Source organism: Sebastes umbrosus, chromosome 17 (genome assembly GCF_015220745.1).
Source record: "Sebastes umbrosus isolate fSebUmb1 chromosome 17, fSebUmb1.pri, whole genome shotgun sequence".
In the NCBI taxonomy this organism is placed as follows: Eukaryota; Metazoa; Chordata; class Actinopteri; order Perciformes; family Sebastidae; genus Sebastes; species Sebastes umbrosus.
Window position 1 is genome coordinate 29,680,713 of NC_051285.1, and position 20,106 is coordinate 29,700,818.

Consider the following 20,106-nt stretch of genomic DNA (forward strand, 5'->3'; position numbering starts at 1 on the left):
GAGCTTCCATTTATGGTACGGTGATTTGCTTTTTTTAAAGCATATGAAACTTTTTGTTTGTCAGTTACGTTTCTGCACCTTCATCATCCCACCTGAGAGCTCACCACAGACCTCTGTCCTGCCTCCAGCCTGCACCAAAGCACAGCTCATAAGAATGAAGCGGTTTGCAATATATTTACCGGCCGTAAAAAATGTCTATTGTAGTGATTTTTATTAAGGAATGTGTTGCCATTGCTGTACAATCACAATTCACGTAAAAAAAAAATCTATTTTTCTGATGAATCATGTTCTTTTTGCATTCATCTCATACATTCTTCATGTTATGGTATGAAGTCATTTAGTTTCTCTCTTTTTTCTGACTAACACCCCAAATAACCAGCCTCCAAATGTCTGTTTCATAAATGATTTAAGTTAGTATTAATGTCATTCTTTTTGTTAAATAAATTAATGCTGAGACTTAAAAGGTTGTTTCTGGTGTTTAGTTACGTCTACATGAACCCGCTTACTTCTCAGTGCACGTTAATCACCATATTACACAAACTATAGACCAGCGGTCAGCAACCTGCAGCTCTTCAGCTCCTCTCCAGCGGCTCCCTGTGGATTTATAAACATGGAAATGAATAACTGTTCTTTGTTTACATTTTCATTTTTATTTATCATTGTTGTAGGTCTATGTTGAAGTTATGACTTTTTTTCTTGTTAGACTATAAACTGTGTTACCTTCATCACAATGTGACAGTCAGAGTGTGTCTGACGTTCTGTGTTCCACCTTTAATGACCAGGCTGCCCCTTCCACCTTTACTGCTTTATTTAAGTGACTTCCTCTTTCTTTATCCAGTGAGAACAAACTGTCACAAACGGACAAACAACCCTCCTGCCCAGAGGAGATTTACCCATTTAGAAACATTAGGTCCTGTCTGCACTGAAATCAGATTTAGTTTTTGCATCAAGGCTCATGCAACCATCAAAAAACCCCACCAAAAATGTAATTTAATTTAAATATAAAATGTACTTATATATATATATACTTTATAGACTGCAAATATGTGCATATTACATTTATTTATTGACGGACTGTACACACTATGTTTAATTAATAACTATTAACTAATCATGTGATTAACTGTTATTGTTATACTGTGACTGTTCAGACTGTGTTATGTTCAGCTGAAGTTTCAAAGGTCTGTTATTGCAATTTTCCATGATGTCAGTGAACGTAGCATTGCCAGTGACGTTGTGTGTTCTTATAGGCTGGGCAGCCTGTCGCTCATGTCAGTTACCTTATGACAGTGTGAGATAGCCAGCTGTGATTGGCTGAGGCTTTAAGAAGGCGGGTTGTTGTTGTTCCTGCTAGTTCATGTGTGTGTGTGTGAGAGAGAGGAGGGCTTGTTGAAGTGAGCCTTTAATACGTATAACACCCTCCAGCTAGTTAAAGGTTCCTGCTGGAGGTTCTTTAAAGCTGCAGTAGGCAGAATGTTTTTGGCATCATTGGGCAGACATCCCATAATAACATTTCAGCATATTGTAATTCAAGTGTTCTGAGAGATAACTAGACTCCTGCTCCTCCTCATGGCTCTGTTTTCAGGCTTTACAACATCTAGCTTAGTGATGGGAGACTTTGACCAATCACAGGTCATTACAGAGAGAGAGAGCGTTCCTATTGGCTGAGCTCCGGCTGGTGGGCGGGGCTTCTTGGTATTTACTCAGCTGATCTCAACATGGCTGCCGGGTCACAAACTTTCTCATTTTCCAGCTAAACCGTGCACTACCAGATGATTCTGACAACATCTGAGGAGAGAAATAGTCATTACAGTAACAGAGCATTGAATCGTATTTGATCAGCGCTGCCTGGTTTGACCCGTTTGGTCGGAGTTTCGACAGCAGATCTCAGATCAGCTCTAACCTTAAGGAGCACCGGTGTGTCACTTTAATGAGTGACCGTGTTAACTGGTGACTCTCAGCAGTAATGTGTCCGTGGTTCTAGTACGTAAACGGTTGACGTAGATAATAAAACACAGATAAGTATGTATTTAAAATTGATAAAAGTAAAATTGAAGGCTTTTATGAGGACACCTATGTGAGGGTGCTGTCGTCACTATGAGCAACCGGCTGAGAGTCACCAGTTAAAGGGACTGTTTGTAACTTCTTCCACGTATAGATCATCGTGGATCGGTGTCTTATGGTTGCTTGCGTGTGTCTCCGCTGTTCAGACTCAGACTCCAACACAAACTCCAGTGAAGCACCAAAACCTCTTGGTTGTATCTAGTGAAGCTGTTAAACAGTGTTGGCCGCGGTCGGAGGACGCGGGGGAGACCGTAGCTTTGGTCTCCAGGACCGGAGTCTCTGCTGTACTCTGCTCCTCTGCTCCTCTGCTGCCTTCACTCACACACCACGCTCCTTCTCTCCCTCTCTCTCCACCTCTCACGTGCATGCTGCTCACTCCACACTGCAGAAGAGTTAGTTTAGCTCTGAGAATATCTAGTGAATGTTCAGTGGACGTTTGTGCAGAAATAACTGCTGCAGCTCCTCCAGACCAACAGAGGTTTCCCGTGTCTTGTGAAGTGACGGGGCTCCGCAGAGAGAAACGTTATCGTCTCCGACCAAAACTCCGGCGTCTCCCCTGTTCCCTCCGGCCGCGGTCGGGAGGCTGAGGCAGGAAAAGCCAACTCTAGGATCAGCATTGATTCATGGAGAGACCTTGGTCTGGTCAGCTAACATTACTGCCAAGCAGCTGAAATATAGAGTGATATTGTGCTTTTAGCTGACGTGTGTCTCCTCACTGTGTTGAGTGATGCTCCTTCATGTCTATGTAGAGCGAGCACAAGCGCCAGCAACAGGACGCTGACTTTAGTTGACTTAACGGACACAGGTGAAGCTGTTAACAAGACATTATGATTCTTACAAACAGTCCCTTTAACATAGTCACCTGTTAAACTGTAACACCGGAGGACACAGAGGAACAGGTTATAATCATTTTAAAATCATATTTGCTCCAATCAACTTCAGCTTTAAAATAGTCTACTGAATACCAACCCTGTGAGTCTCCTGCTAAATGAATCAGTGTAGTGTTTGTTTACCTAGACTAGGTGGACTTCCGGTCAGTGTCCTCCGTTGTAAATATTGGGGGAACCTTTGGACCACCCCTCCGTCCCTGTTAGGGTTAATGTTCCTGTTCCTGAGGAGGACTCCAGCTCCAGATCCAGATCCAGCTCCAGCTCCACCATGGCCACGTCTCCCCTCAAACACTTCCTGGTTACATATTTAATGCCAGAAAAATGTTATGGAGAGTTTTTCATCAACTTTCATCTGCACGGTGAGGCTCGTTGTATGAAACATACAAAATCCTACTCTAATGTCCTCCCTGTGTTCTCCAGCTGTTCAACATCTGCTTGGTTGACCTGATGTTTTTTCCTTCATGTCGCAGTGCCTTGCCTGAAGTTTGTGATGAACAGAATTGTGGGATTTTGGATCTTACTGGATGCTTTCCTGGGTAAGAAGACCTTAAATCATCATCTCCTCTCACCATAATACCAACAATGTAAATTCTGCAATAACACATTGGTCACTTTTGTGTCACTTTTGCAATGTAAATACTTTAAATCTACTGTTAGGAATATGTGCACTAACATGCTGATCACTCTGTGCAATAATTATATGATTATCTGACGGACACTTTGTGCAATAATCTGGCAAAACTGTAATCTGGCAAAACTGTCATCTCAACAATATACATATTGTATTTTTATATTTTATATTGTATTATCTTTTATATATTTTTTTATATTTATATTGCACTCTCTTTTTTTATTGTATTATCTTTTTTTAGCACCTATGGGATTGTCCCAATCTAATTTCGTTGTACTACACAATGACAATAAAGGGCTTGAATGTAATGATCGATCACTATTGATTGTATCTCTGTGATCAAACAACAACCTTTAACTGCTCTGTGTGTAGGCCTGATAGCTCACTTACTGCTGTAACAGTGTAGATAACCATGACAACATCAGGCCTACTGATGATAACAAGTCAGCTATGCACAAACACAGACATTTCCACACGTTCATGGGAAACTGAATTATGCACAAGGGTCAGCAACCTGCGTCTCTTCAGCTCCTCTCCAGCGGCTCCCTGCGGATCTTTAAACATGGAAATGAATAACTGTTTTATTTGTTTACATTTTCATTTTTATTTATCATTGTTGTAGGTCTATGGTACGACGTTACTACGGAGTATTAGGGCCATATTGAGGAAACAAAAATAAATCGGAGATTATGAAAATAAAGTCATAATATTATAAAGTAGTAATTTTACGTGTTATTTTCTTTTTTTCTCGTAAAGTTCTGACTTTATTCTGGAAATCTTTTGATAGTAAAGGTTGCTGACCCCTGATTTTGTACAATGAAGTAGACGATGGTATTTTATATGGATATTAAAGAGGCATTATTATGCTTTTCCCTTCTCCTTTAGTGTGTTATATATTATTTTTGTGCATGTAAAAGGTCTGGTATCGGTATCGGTGCATCCCTAGTTTGAAGCATGTAAACATGTTCTAGTAGAAACCCACCTGAAAATAAACATAATAGGTCCTCTTTAAGAAGTTTTGTGTCAGTGTTTTACTCATTAGTGTTCACATATTGATTGCTAAACCCACTAACTACATGTTGGTCGTCTCCCTGCAGCGCCGCTACCTCAGCTGTTGAAGATCCTGTGGAGAAGAAGTGCAGAGGGCCTGAGTCTGACCTCCGTGTTGCTGCAGCTATACGCCTTCTCCTGTCCTGTCGTGTACGCCGTGGCCAACAACTTCCCACTCTTGTACGTATGTAACCAGAGTTCTCTGCGCTACGCTGATTCACTGGCAGATCAGATTTACAAGTGACCTCAGAGTCGTGTGTCTTTCCTCTATGATCATATTGCAACAGTCCCGATACTTCTTCATTTGAGATGTAGAGACTGACTGACGTCTGGTGACATCCATTCATAAATGTCAATACAAATTTAGCCTACATACCTCAATGCAAAGTTTAACAATGCCCATACTCTGCAGAGAGTGATGTGTCTCTGAGTAGAGAGTGTTTTTCTGTTAGCTGACAGCATGGATCTGTTGTCATAGACATGCACCTTACATGTGTTTTATGTGATCTGACCTGCAGTGCCTGGGGTGAGAGGCTCTTCACGTTGGCCCAGACGGCGGCGATTGTCTTCCTCATCCTGCATCATCGTGGTGAAACCCTCACAGGTTAGCACACACACACCTGAACATATCTCCAAACTCACATCCTTGATAATGTATATGCTTTTACTTGCATTAGTCCGTCTCTAAATACTCTGAAGAAGGTTTATCAGTGTTTCAGCTGACTGTCACTCACACAGTCTTCCTGTTTCATTCCTGGTTAGTGCTCTCCTGGAGCTCCACCTGGTGGTGTTACCTCTCCACTCAGAGGAGCCACTTGTTGGAAGAACACTTGTTTTAAAACCCGTTGATAGAGACAGATGTTTTAATTCAGAGGTTGAGATGATTATTCTTCATTCTTGATAACGTGTTTGTTTGTAGTGTGACATTTTGTTCTTGTGCATAAACTTCCTAATTGGAGTCTGTTTGATGTTCATGTGGCAGGGCTGCTGTTCCTCCTGGCGTACGGGGGTGTGATGTTCCTTCTGGGCTCCTACGCAGCTGCAGCGGTCGCCTCCGTGATGCATGCCTCCAGTCTGGCAGCTTTAATTGGAAGCAAGGTAGAAACTCAGACCTCAGTCTGAACTGTGAAGTGATCATGAACCGTATCGATCTATCAGAGGGTGCATTTATTTGATTTATTGTTTCCAGGTTTTCCAGGCTGGAACTAACTACTGCAGCGGCCACACGGGCCAGCTGTCCTCTCTGTCTGTGTTCCTCTCGTGGGCCGGGTCTCTGGGCGCCGTCTATGTGTCTCTACAGGTAGACGCAGTCAGAACACAAACACAGCTGCACATTTTACTCCAGATCTGCAGTTGTTGTCTTTACTAACTAGCTTCCATCTTTGTTCTGCAGGACACAGGAGGCTCATTTATAACTCTGTCACACACGCTGTACGCCTGTCTCAGCGGCGTCCTCCTGGCCCAGGTCCTCTGCTACAGCAGCAGCATCGCCACCGCTAAAAAGAAGCACGAGTGAGTAGAGGTGGAGGAGGGTGACGAATGAACACTCACACAAATCCTTCCTGTCGTTCAAGAAATGTATCCAAGAACTCAAATACAGCGCAGCTGTAGCAGGAACACTTTAATGTTATTTAATCATCTTAAATTGTATGTCTGCAGTTAGTTGCCCGTCATTGTGACGGAATAAAACATCCTTTGTTGCCCTCGCGTGATTTAAATAAGAATAATGTTACCATCAGGGGCAGGAGCAGTAAGGCCAACAAGTCCTCGGCGAGTCAATCATTTCTCTGCTCAGATCTGAGAGGCTGAACGCCGTCAACCTTGAAGTCACAATGAGGGTAATTGTGGGGAACACTCCATGGAAGAGTGCCATGGTAGCTCCAGTAAATCATGTTTTTACCTACATATACAGTCGGATATATATACTGGAACCTGTTGATGGTTTTAGATTTCTTCCCGAGCACCAGTTTAGTATGTGAGAGCCTTTTCATGAACGCCTCAGGACTGAGCTCCAGGAACACTCCAGACGTTTAACTGAACCAATAACACATTAAACTTGTTTGTTTCAGCTTAACATAAAAATACCAGCAACTACATGCCCCTCCAGCTATAATAAACCATTTCTTTATGTTTTTTTTACTGTTACACATTGATGTATTTTCTTACTTTCATACCTGTTGATCTGTTCTGTGAACTGATATGAGTACATGATATAAGTATAATGATACTGTGAATTATTGCCTCTGAACATTCAGTAATAAAACAAAAGAATGAACAGAGCTGTCGCCTTCAGTCACCTTTACGTCAGGACTTTAAAAGGCCTCAGGCTTGGTCGCTCACACGTTATCCGTGTGTACATAAAACAACACGGACGCCTGCGTTTCCACCTGTGATTTTACGTTTGCATTTATCCACAACTGACTTTCTCTGAATGAGCCAGTTAGTTATCCACTGTTAGAACTACATCTGGTGCACAGACGGCTTCTTATGGCATACCTCTTACTTAAAATACCTTTAAAATAAACCTTTATTATATCCGTCATATATGTACAGCTACATACATGAAATCTGACCTCTGCATTTAACCCATCCGGAATATTTTTAGGATCAAACCGACAACCTTGTGGTTAGAGGACGACCCGCTCTACCCACTGAGCTACAGTGAAAAATAAAAAAATAATTGTATTGTCCTTTGAATAATTTCATCTTCAGCCACGCTAGGCCTCCAGGGACGCAAAGCAAATGACCTAAAGCAACCAATTACCATGAGCCTGTTTACGTTGGTGTTCAGTTCAATCACCGCCGACTGTGCACTAATACGGCCGCGAGCATGGCTGTAGGTCTGTAGTCTTGTTTAAATATTAGTATGTTTACCTTTTCCAAAGTAAACCTTTCCTTCCTGTCAAATCCTTCTGCATGCTGAACACAGTCCGTCAAAGTGGTGCACGACGGGGTCCCTCCAGAAATGCATCAGAAATTCTGTTCTCTAATAATTCAATCAGTCATCAATTGGTCAATTTGATGTTTAATTGAATTCTTGTAAACTTGAGGAAATGAACATCGAGCCACAACCTCCATATAATACCAGTAAGATAGTGGAAGGCACTAAAGGTGGAGGGTAATATGATAGATCAATTCAGCACACATGAAACAAAGTAGCACCACAACTTCTCTCAATAAAAAGTCTGATCATTTATTTGCTCTTCAAGTCCATTGCATAGAAATAATGTCTGCCCGTAACAGGAAGTGCATTCTGTAACACGTTCATGAAACGTAACCGAGCTGCTGCTGCAGCATGTAACATTCATTAATACACCTCAACTCTCTCAGGATACACATGAAGTCCTCAGAGACTTTACATCGGAACCATCTGCAAATGAATCGAGCAATTTCCAAACAAAAGAATCAAAACTACATTCAGCATTTTGCGTGTGCTTGACATCATCATCAGTCCTTCACCAACCATTTTTACTTCCTCAGGCTCCTAAGTGATATAAACTATCCAGTAACTATTCCATCTGTAATCGCTGTCGACCACCGTTAACATTCACACACAGCACAAAATGACCTGAACAAAAATGGCGTTATCATCATGGCGTGCGGTCGTGTCTCGAAGATAACCCATCTGAAATCTGCAAACACTCTGGCGGGACTCCCTCACTGTTGGAGATCGATGGCCAACATGAACTATTCCCCCGACCTTCTAGGGTTACCTTCTAGACACGACCGGAACTGTTAATGTTTTTCCCCCCTGAATGAAGCTGATCCTTCTAACCACGTCTGGTTTCTAATCTGCATTTTCTTTTTCATCAGTTTGGCACAAAGTTTGTTTGACAGGAATCATTTTGGTTTAGATGTGCTTGAACTAGGGATGGAACGGTTTGCCAGTCACGGTTCTCTAGTCACGGTTCTCTAGTCACGGTTCGGGTCGTGTATGAATTGTTTGGTTCATTTGAAATAAATTATGCGGCCGATTGTGTATTTTTTCATGTAGAGTTATTGTCAAACTACAAATCAAGGCCTATGGAAGGAGGCTGGGACACGTGCAGACATGGGTCTGGAGGTACGGGGTTTAACACATGCGCAGTGTAACTGAAGCCGCGGTCGTGCGTTGCTATTGGCTCAATTTTTTGATGAAGCGTGACGCAGCCCCCTTCACGGATGTCAGTCAGTTAAGGAAATGGCGAGTAGACACGATAAAGTCCAGTTAGAGGATCCACCAGCATCGTTTGGCTCTGCTGTACGGGAGCATTACGGATTTAGTGTTACCATGGAAATGACGGAAAAAAGTGGTGGATAAAACGGCGACTGTGTGAGCACTGTGCAACACGTGTGGTTTATGCTAGCGGCAACTCTTCTCCTTCTCCCCGCAGCATTTGAACAGCCTCTACATTCAGACTCTGACTCAGACTCAGACTCAGACTCAGACTCTGACTCTGACTCTGACTCAGACGGGGTAAAAAACACAACTACAGCATTGGGGAGGTTTATAGTGAAAGATATGCAGCCTGATGCAGTCGTGGAGGACGCTGGATTTCAGCATATGATTAATGTAACGTTACTGGAGCTGCGCTATAATGTTCCCTCTCTTCCTTATGTAAGCCATAATTTTGTTTAGGCAAACATTTGTTAACTTATTTTTGCCAAATAAATGAAAAGCATGTTGAAATGAGAACATGACCTCCTCGCTGCAACATAAATAAAAACCCAACCCAACCAAAAACCGTGATATGAACCCAACCGTGAATTTGTGAACCGTTCCACCCCTAGCTTGAACAATTATTACAAAGACAATTTTTCATAGTCTGATAATGTAGTATGGGAAAGACTATTATAGTCTGTTTGATCCACCTTAACTTCGATAATTGCTCTGTCAGTGTATGAAATATACTGGTCCACCAGAATACTCAGAACAAACCTCGTCGTTTACAGTACAAATGGACCTCAGAACATTGAGAAGACAAAGTTGCTTCGAAAGTATAAAAATGGCAAAATCAGAAGAGCAAAACTTCAACTTCATAATACTAAATACTCTCAGGTAGCATTCGTCTACTTTCTGGTGTTAACGGAAGTTAAGAGGACAAACGTGTGCTCTTAAAGTGACCGTTTGTAAGAATCATAATGTCTTGTTAACAGCTTCACCTGTGTCCGTTAAGTAAACTAAAGTCAGCGTCCTGTTGCTGGCGCTTGTGCTCGCTCTACATAGACATGAAGGAGCTTGGCAGTAATGTTAGCTGACCAGACGAAGGTGTCTCCATGAATCAATGCTGATCCTAGTGTTGGCTTTTGTTGTTGGCATATGCGAATGCGAGCGCGCATGGGACACCGACCCGGTGAATTATACGAGTAAGAAGTTACAAACAGTCCCTTTAAAGCTACATTTCATTTATCACGTGTCATCACAAACACGTTGAAAGCTGTTAAGGTTCTACTGAAGTCACGAGGAACTAATAATTATAATAATAATGTTGTTTAATAATTACTAAAGCCTTGACATTTTGAAGAGCATATTGCACTTTATGAAGAAAGCACCAAATCTGGCTCACACCTCAGAGTAATAATAATAATAATAATAATAATATATATACATATAATAATAATATAATGACTCTAATCTGATAATCTGTTCAGTAACAATTGTATTTATTATATTCTATCCCTTTAAAAATAAACATGCATAAAGCAATGCTGACGATGAAGATGCACCAAACTGGATGTCCGTCTGCTGGCTCAAAAGTTACAAACTATTAATGTGCAGAAATAAAATCCTAAAGAGCGTTGAGGTAGTCGTATCTAGTGGATCCTGTTTACTGCCAGTGTGGTGAGTTAAAATGTTCTCATTGTTACCTTAGAGACTCGTTTCTATGCTGCATTATGTCATAAAACAGGTGAATGCTTTTCTATTTGTCTCACTTTAACGGCAGTAGTCTCTTTAAAAACACGTTGCATGCTTCGTTCCACCGCGTCATGACCCTTTTTGAATACACCGGTTTAGACTATAACCTGGGTTAACTTCAGCTGCCACCTGCCCTATTTGCACCAATCATTACGTATTAAAAGAGCTGGTAATGTTGGTACAGGGTTTGATGCTTTCTTTCTCCTGAAGGGTCAGAGTCGTGTCCGGTGTGTCCTGATTCTTTGATATCTTTTGGAACGGCATAACGGACGTGTTTATGATTTATAAAAGAGCTGTGATGTTTGACGTACAGTATATGAGGTCTATTGCATTATCCTATGTAGGTTATCATCATACCTGTGGACATATTAAGTTTCTTCTACTATTGGAGTGTATAATGTCACCTTTGCCCTTCCTCTTTCTCATCTCCTGTTTTTTCTTTAACCTCATTAAATGGGGACTCATTTAGCCCTCAGAGCACTCACAGCTCTTAATGAGTTACCCATTTTCTGCCGGTGTTATCTGAATTGCTGGTACAGCTTGCGTAGTTCATCCCAGAACAACAAGCTCAGGATGGTGTGTGGTCCGATCCGGAAATAAGAGGCTCCCAATCCTTTGTAGAGTCCCATAAAGCCCTCCTTCCTCAGCGTCTGAGAGAAGCAGTCGGCGAATCCTTTATAGAGCTGTCCCTGAAAGACGAGGACAACGAGAGTCAGCCTGGACCTGATCAGTGATGAGAGTCCCCCCCCGGTTTATAGCGTTGTAACATTTATATACTTCATAGAACAATGTCAGGACTCACCAAAGACTGTTAGTATAACCAGATATCCTTTTATTCCATGCATTCTACTTCCTTGTCAAAACCTGCTGCCTACATCACCCACAATGCAACTCGTCCACCGACAATTTGGTCAGAGATTCAGGAGTTTTATGCTGGTAGCGGCTAACACCCCCGCATTTATTTCATCTTCAAACTTGTGCTCTTGTCGCCCCAACCTACCTACCTGAGCAGAGAATGAAGCCACTCTCCCTTCGTGTGTGTGTTGTTTTTCGTTGACATAGCCGGGCCGGCTTTGCATGCTTTTAGTGCATGTTCGTGCATGTGAGCGAGCCCTACTGGCTAGCTCATGGTCCCCGATCTGCACCGCTCACCTACTGCGGTTACAGCTGATAACGCCATCCCACCCTCCGGTTCCATCCTCGGGCTAACACTGTTAGCTCTGTCAGCACATTTGCAGTTGTTTTGCACTGTTTAGCGCTGTTCAGCTGCGAGCCGCAGCTCGCCGTCGCCACGTTTAGAGGCAATAGAAATGCTCCCGATCCCGTAGTTACAGTAGCACCTTTAAGTGACATCACTTTCTGGGCGGTACATCAACTTTTTAAGGTATAGCGATATATTTTAGTTGATATATATAGTTTGATGTTGCGTTACATTCCTCTCTCACACTCTCAGCGTGACCTTTCCCCCCCACTCTGAGACTGACCGGGTGATAAAGCTGCTGACTGATGAAGTTACACCACCGGTCAAAGGGAGTGATAACGTTACACCATCGGCCGTTGTTTCAAAATGAAAGAGGAGTTCCTGCCAGTCAGCTGATCCACTTCCTTAATACATGCGTGGGTGTTTTTTTTCTGTACATGTGTTTCAAACGTGGTCAAATCTTGTAGTTGTAGGTTGTTGACTCAGTTTGATGCCTCTGTCATGAGAGAAGCGTAGTGTGGGCATAGCGCTCAGAGCAGACGGGTGTTGGAGAAATTAGCAGTAAAGTTGTCAGTGGTAGTAAATGTAAAGTGTAAGTTTTAATTTGTAAAAGAATAAACACTGCAGCTCCTCAAGAGCAACGTCTGAGGGTGTAGATATGTTCATAATAACTAATAAGAATGAGATATAACCTAGGTGTGGTCTGTTTAACAGGGACATTAATTACACAATAACACTTTAGAGGAGAAATCCAGAACAACGACCTCAATTATTATTATTTGTCTCAAACGTAGCTTAAACATTGTCATCTGATATTATATTTATTTTAATATATAAGGGCTAGTGACATCATGTGGCTTTGACTTACAACTGAACATTTAGCCCACTTCATTGAATACTGTTTATTCACAACACGTAGCAACGGTCTGCTACATGTAACAGACCGTTGCTACGTATAGCAGACCGTTGCTACGTATAGCAGACCGTTGCTATGTATAACAGACCGTTGCTATGTATAGTTGCTATGTATAGCAGACCGTTGCTATGTATAACAGACCGTTGCTATGTATAACAGACCGTTGCTACGTATAACAGACCGTTGTTACGTATAGCAGACCGTTGCTACGTATAGCAGACCGTTGCTACGTATAACAGACCGTTGCTATGTATAACAGACCGTTGCTATGTATAACAGACCGTTGCTATGTATAGCAGACCGTTGCTACGTATGGCAGACCGTTGCTACGTATAGCAGACCGTTGCTATGTATAGTTGCTATGTATAGCAGACCGTTGCTATGTATAGTTGCTATGTATAACAGACCGTTGCTATGTATAGTTGCTATATATAACAGACCGTTGCTATGTATAGCATACCGTTGCTATGTATAACAGACTGTTGCTATGTATAGCAGACCGTTGCTATGTATAGCAGACTGTTGCTATGTATAACAGACCGTTGCTATGTATAGCAGATCGTTGCTATGTATAGCAGACCGTTGCTATGTATAGCAGACCGTTGCTATGTATAGCAGACCGTTGCCATGTATAGCAGACTGTTGCTATGTATAACAGACCGTTGCTATGTATAGCAGACCGTTGCTATGTATAGCAGACTGTTGCTATGTATAACAGACCGTTGCTATGGCCGCAGCTCTGATGTCGGAATCTGGAGGACCGTTTTTGTGTCAAAATATTGATTTCTTCAGTAGGTAGGCGTGTAATAAGAAGGATAATTTACAGATAGCGGGTCATTGTTGTGAAAGAATCCCCTTCAGGGCGATGAGAGACTGCTGGGGTTGGTTTGAGAGACTGCTGGGGTTGGTTTGAGAGACTGCTGGGGTTGGTTTGAGAGACTGCTGGGGTTGGTTTGAGAGACTGCTGGGGTTGGTTTGAGAGACTGCTGGGGTTCGTTTGAACTAAAGGAGTGTAACTTTAACGCATCGGTCTGTCTCCTCACCTTGCCCAAATGATCCACGGGCTGGTTGTAGAGCCGTGTGCTCACCACATCAAAAGGTGTCATAGCCATCACCACCACCACGCTGCTGATCATGCCGGCGCTCAGGGCCACCAACCAGCTGTCCTTTGGGAACACCTTGAGAAGGAAATGACATAGAGTGAGGTTACCACCAGACCGTAAGGTGTGTAATGACGATGTAGCAGGATTCTGTTCTGGGCATTTCTGCAGAACGCTTATATACAATCCAGTGACATATTTTAGTTCTGACTCTTAGTATGAAAGACATATTTTAACTAGAGCTGGGTCAGTTATGTAAGCTCCGTGTTTTGAGGCCGGGGGGGGGGGCCAATAAAAGGTGTCGAGTTTCTCTTCCAGAAGAGTGCAACGCCTGACGCTTTGTCAGAGCCACAATGACAGCTTTTGTAATCTGTACACGGCTACAAATCATCTCTCCTCTAGCCTGCGACTGGTGATTAATATTCTCATGATCGATGCATCTGCCTAGTATTTCCTCAATATATCACTTAGTCTAGAATCTAGATAACATCAGCAGTTATATCCTAAACCAAAGATATTCAGCTTACTATCATATAAGCTGAGGAAAAGCAACTCGTTTTAACATTTTAGAAGCTGCACATTTTGGACTTTGTTGTATCAGAATTCGTACTTGTTGTCGACTGATCATAGCAGCTCTATGTGAGATATGCCAGACCCCCAAAAACAGACGTGTTCATTATTGAACAGTGTGGTCGTATAGAAGAAGAGCACACGCACATAGTGGAAGACTGATATAACAACATTCCTCCAGACAGCCTGCTTCCACTCAATTCTGAATATCTTTCTTTAAATAAACAGAGCGCTGCTTTCACTTCCACGTCGTGCTACATTCCAACCGCCAAAAAGGATAAATGTTCTCCTTTTGCTTTGTTATTGTCTTCTATAGCGGTTACTTGCACTAAAACACAAAATTCAAATGATTAGCAAATCATATTTTCATTTAAATATTTGCTTTGATTAAAAAAATCCTGGCATTAGTAGCTTTAATTATATATATTATGCGCTGCTTAGAGCTAGGAAGTTAAACAGGTCATCATTTTTTTTCTATTATATATTGCTGTGAAAATATCTCCTTCAAACATCTGGATTTATTCAAGTTTCCTGCCAAACTCTTTATTCTCATATTACGACTTTTTTTCTCATAAAGTTATGACTTTATTCTCGTAGTATTACGACTTTATTCTCGTAATATTACGACTTTATTCTCGTAAAGTTATGACTTTATTCTCGTAATATTACGACTTTATTCTCGTAAAGTTATGACTTTATTCTCGTAGTATTACGACTTTATTCTCGTAATATTACGACTTTATTCTCGTAATATTACGACTTTATTCTCGTAATATTCCGACTTTATTCTCGTAAAGTTACGACTTTATTCTCGTAAAGTTATGACTTTATTCTCGTAGTATTACGACTTTATTCTCGTAATATTACGACTTTATTCTCGTAATATTACGACTTTATTCTCGTAAAGTTACGACTTCATTCTCGTAAAGTTACGACTTTATTCTCGTAGTATTACGACTTTATTCTCGTAATATTACGACTTTATTCTCGTAAAGTTATGACTTTATTCTCGTAATATTACGACTTTATTCTCGCAATATTACGACTTTATTCTCGTAAAGTTATGACTTTATTCTCGTAATATTACGACTTTATTCTCGCAATATTACGACTTTATTCCCGTAAAGTTATGACTTTATTCTCGTAATATTACGACTTTTTTTCTCGTAAAGTTCTGACTTTATTCTCGTAATATTACAACTTTTTTCCCGTATATTTATGACTTTATTCTCGTACTATTACGACTTTATTCTCGTGAAGTTCTGACTTTATTCTCATATTATTACAACTTTTTTTCTCGTAAAGTTCTGACTTTATTCTCGTAATATTACAACTTTTTTCCCGTATATTTATGACTTTATTCTCGTACTATTACGACTTTATTCTCGTAATATTACGACTTTATTCTCGTGAAGTTCTGACTTTATTCTCATATTATTACAACTTTTTTTCTCGTAAAGTTCTGACTTTATTCTCGTAATATTACAACTTTTTTCCCATATATTTATGACTTTATTCTCGTACTATTACGACTTTATTCTCGTAATATTACGACTTTATTCTCGTGAAGTTCTGACTTTATTCTCATATTATTACAACTTTTTTTCTCGTAAAGTTATGACTTCATTCTCATATTATTACAACTTTTTTTCTCGTAAAGTTATGACTTTATTCTCATAATATTACAACTCTTTTCCCCCTCAATGTGGCCCTAATACTCCGTCGTACGATCATGCTCATTTAATTGTGGTAATTGTGATTAATATTTAATTAATTGTGCAGCCCTTACTTAGATGACCTTCATGTTGAGATTAAGCCTCAGCTCACCCTCTTAGGTAGCAGTAAAACAGTCTTACCTCTAAGTCAATCACGAGCTCCTTGGAGGAGGAGAAGGTGGAGAGTTGTGCAGCCGACCCCACGCTGACCCTTGGTACAGCGGCACTAGAGCCCCTCCACAGTCCCAGAATGCCGTGCTGCTTGTAGATGGCTGTCAGAGCGGGGATCATCCCCTGGTAGGAAGAAGAAGAACATGTTGATCTAACCTGCCACTCATACTGAATACAATCTGAAGGGTTGTAGTATAACATACCTTGTGATTATACTGATGTCCAACTGCAATAGAGGAGGTAGACTGACTCTGCATGTGAGTCTTTATCTGTCAATCAATGGAGACAATGTTATCTGGAAATGTCACACCTGATAAACCTTAAAGGTCCCATATTGTAAAAAGTGAGTTAGTCGTGTCTGTTGTAGCATAAAGCAGGTTTGAGTGATATATAAATACTGTGAAAGTATTGAAATGTTCAATATACGGAGAAATACACAACAGCCCGTATTCAGAAACTGTGCGTTTGAAACAAGCCGTCAGGATTTCTGTCCATTTGTGATGTCACAAATGAACAATATTTAGACTAGGGATGCACCGATACCAGACCGAGTACAAGTACTTACATTTGGGTACTCTCCGATAACGAGTACTGATACGAGTACTTCTCTGAGCCTAAAGAGCCTCGTTAACAGCCAGCTGGAGGGTGTGAGCGACACACGGCAGGCTGGGGAGTCCCGCATACGAGGCGGTGCGCCGCCACCGGCTCTAGGTCGGCTTGGAAAGGCTCGGGGCGAAGGTGCTTCCCGGGGCCGTGGACAAAGTGTCACCGGGGCAGGATTAGCCCAAGACTTTTTTCTGGTAAAGTTATGACTTTATTCTCGTAATATTACGACTTTTTTTCCGAAAGACATTTTGCAAACGTGACTGTTTTTATAGACATAATATTATGCATATAATATTACGACTTTTTATCTCATAAAGTTATGACTTTATTCTCGTAATATTACGACTTTTTTCTCGTAAAGTTATGACTTTATTCTCGTAATATTACGACTTTTTTCTCGTAAAGTTATGACTTTATTCTCGTAATATTACGACTTTTTTTCTCGTAAAGTTCCGACTTTTTTCCTCTTAATATTACGACTTTTTTGTCGACTTTATTCTCGTAATATTACAACTTTTTTCTCGTAATGTTTCAACTTTATTCTCGTAATATTACGACTTTTTTTCTCATAAAGTTACGACTTTTTTTCTCGTAAAGTTCCGACTTTTTTCCTCTTAATATTACGACTTTTTTGTCGACTTTATTCTCGTAATATTACAACTTTTTTCTCGTAAAGTTTCAACTTTATTCTCGTAATATTACGACTTTTTTTCTCATAAAGTTACGACTTTTTTTCTCGTAAAGTTACGACTTTTTTCCTCTTAATATTACGACTTTTTTGTCGACTTTATTCTCGTAATATTACAACTTTTTTCTCGTAAAGTTTCAACTTTATTCTCGTAATATTACGACTTTTTTTCTCATAAAGTTACGACTTTTTTTCTCGTAAAGTTACGACTTTTTTCCTCTTAATATTACGACTTTTTTGTCGACTTTATTCTCGTAATATTACAACTTTTTTCTCGTAATGTTTCAACTTTATTCTCGTAATATTACGACTTTTTTTCTCATAAAGTTCCGACTTTTTTTCTCGTAAAGTTCCGACTTTTTTCCTCTTAATATTACGACTTTTTTGTCGACTTTATTCTCGTAATATTACAACTTTTTTCTCGTAATGTTTCAACTTTATTCTCGTAATATTACGACTTTTTTTCTCATAAAGTTCCGACTTTTTTTCTCGTAAAGTTCCGACTTTTTTCCTCTTAATATTACGACTTTTTTGTCGACTTTATTCTCGTAATATTACAACTTTTTTCTCGTAAAGTTTCAACTTTATTCTCGTAATATTACGACTTTTTTGTCGTAAAGTTATGACTTTTTTTCTCGTAATTTTCTGACTTTATTGTGTAAATCTCAGATTTTTTTCCCTCAATGTGGCCCTAATAGTCCGTAGTACATTAACTCGGTCTCCTCAGGTAACTACTGACTGACTAGGTAGACCCAGGTAGACTCAGGTAGCTCTTTAACTGACCAGGTAGACTCAGGTAGATAACTGACAGACTGACCAGGTAGACTCTGGCAGACTCAGGTAGCTCTTTAACTGACCAGGTAGACTCAGGTAGATAACTGACAGACTGACCAGGTAGACTCTGGCAGACTCAGGTAACTCTTTAACTGACCAGGTAGACTCAGGTAGACTCAGGTAACTCTTTAACTGACCAGGCAGACTCAGGTAACTCTTTAACTGACCAGGTAGACTCAGGTAGACTCAGGTAACTGACTGACCAGGTAGACTCAGGTAGCTCTTTAACTGACCAGGTAGATGGGACTCCCCATCACGGCCCCCACCACCCCGGCCCCGGCCCCGGCCGCGGTGGTCTTGGCCGCGCTGACCCGGCCGTCGGTGTGGATGTATCCGGAGGACTCGATGACGGAGAAGGATCCGAGCCGGACTCCGTTCATACAGAACTGGTAGAGCAGCCCCGGAGCCAGCCCCCTCTGCAGCGCGGCCAATCCGTCCACCTTCCCGATGGTGTAGAAGGCGTGGAACACGTTGCGGTAGTGGACCCGGTACGAGCCGCGGCTCTGCAGCTCTCCCTGCAGCTGCATCCGGGTCTTCACCACCTCCAGCGGGTTGGTGAACAGGCAGGCTCCGCAGGCCGCCGCTCCGCTCAGCACGAAGTCCATCCCGACACTGAGAGACGCGTTCAGGGGTCTCCAGACCTCGAGAGGAGTGGAGGTGCTCCGCTTTTCTACTCACACCGCCTGGAGCCTGAACGCACCACGCCTCAGACGTAGGAGCACTTCAAGAGCTCCTCGGAAAACTCGGAATTCCGAAAGACATTTTGCAAACGTGACTGTTTTTATAGACATAATATTATGCATATAATATTACGACTTTTTATCTCATAAAGTTATGACTTTATTGTCGTAATATTACGACTTTTTTCTCGTAAAGTTATGACTTTATTCTCGTAATATTACGACTTTTTTCTCGTAAAGTTATGACTTTATTCTCGTAATATTACGACTTTTTTCTCGTAAAGTTATGACTTTTTTCTCGTAATATTACGACTTTTTTCTCGTAAAGTTACGACTTTATTCTCGTAATATTACGACTTTATTCTCGCAATATTACGACTTTATTCTTGTAACATTACGACTTTTTTCCTCGTAAATTTATGACTTTATTCTCGTAATATTACGACTTTTTTCCTCGTAAATTTATGACTTTATTCTCGTAATATTACGATTTTTTTTCTTGTAAAGTTACGACTTTATTCTCGTAAAGTTATGACTTTGTTCTCGTAATATTACGACTTTTTTTCAATTCCATTTATTGTCATTCTGCCAGGCAGAAAGAAAGTATGTTTCCCAGGATCAGTGCAATACAAATAATAAATAGCTGACACACAATAAAATAAATAGTACACTAATCACATCAAATTAAATGAACATTAGACACAAACTCAAAATAATCGTTCAAAAATAATAATAAAAAAGAAATGTTACATATGTGATATATACTTTATATCACCGTTATGAGGCGTTCAAGGGCGGAGGTAAATTACAACATTATTTATGATGTGTTCAAATGTAATCTCCTAAAATATTTATTTTGGCCAGAAACTTGCAAACTCGTAATTCCAAAAGAAATTGGCAAACATGTCTTTTATTCGCCAAAAATTGTGGTAATACTATTAAATTCAAGGCAGAAATATTCACAAGTACAGGCTTGAAGTCAGAATGTATTTTTTAAATTTGTTTTCTATGTGTATTGTTTTGATTAATTGTTTTTTATAATGATTTACAGTTCTCTTTTAAGAAACCATTCTTCAGTTCACCATATTTTTGAT

The 20,106-nt window shown here is 40.6% G+C and overlaps 2 protein-coding genes across 2 annotated transcripts; one reads left to right on the forward strand and one right to left on the reverse strand.

Annotated features, from left to right (window-relative positions):
• The first annotated feature begins 2,965 nt into the window (after positions 1-2,965).
• Positions 2,966-6,912, forward strand: LOC119476150 (mannose-P-dolichol utilization defect 1 protein-like). The gene is made up of 7 exons (XM_037749398.1): positions 2,966-3,313; positions 3,425-3,490; positions 4,683-4,815; positions 5,154-5,239; positions 5,618-5,733; positions 5,825-5,935; positions 6,029-6,912. Exons 1-7 carry the CDS (start codon positions 3,223-3,225, stop codon positions 6,149-6,151), a joined length of 726 nt encoding a protein of 241 aa, XP_037605326.1. The 5' UTR covers positions 2,966-3,222; the 3' UTR covers positions 6,152-6,912.
• Positions 6,913-7,806: 894 nt separating this feature from the next.
• slc25a35 (solute carrier family 25 member 35) lies at positions 7,807-19,002 on the reverse strand. The gene is made up of 6 exons (XM_037749394.1): positions 18,566-19,002; positions 16,408-16,473; positions 16,175-16,327; positions 13,692-13,826; positions 10,224-11,220; positions 7,807-9,887 (listed from the first exon to the last, which is right to left on the reverse strand). The coding sequence occupies exons 1-5, from the start codon at positions 18,935-18,937 to the stop codon at positions 11,050-11,052; spliced, it is 897 nt and encodes a 298-aa protein (XP_037605322.1). The 5' UTR covers positions 18,938-19,002; the 3' UTR covers positions 7,807-9,887; positions 10,224-11,049.
• Between the last annotated feature and the right edge of the window lie 1,104 nt (positions 19,003-20,106).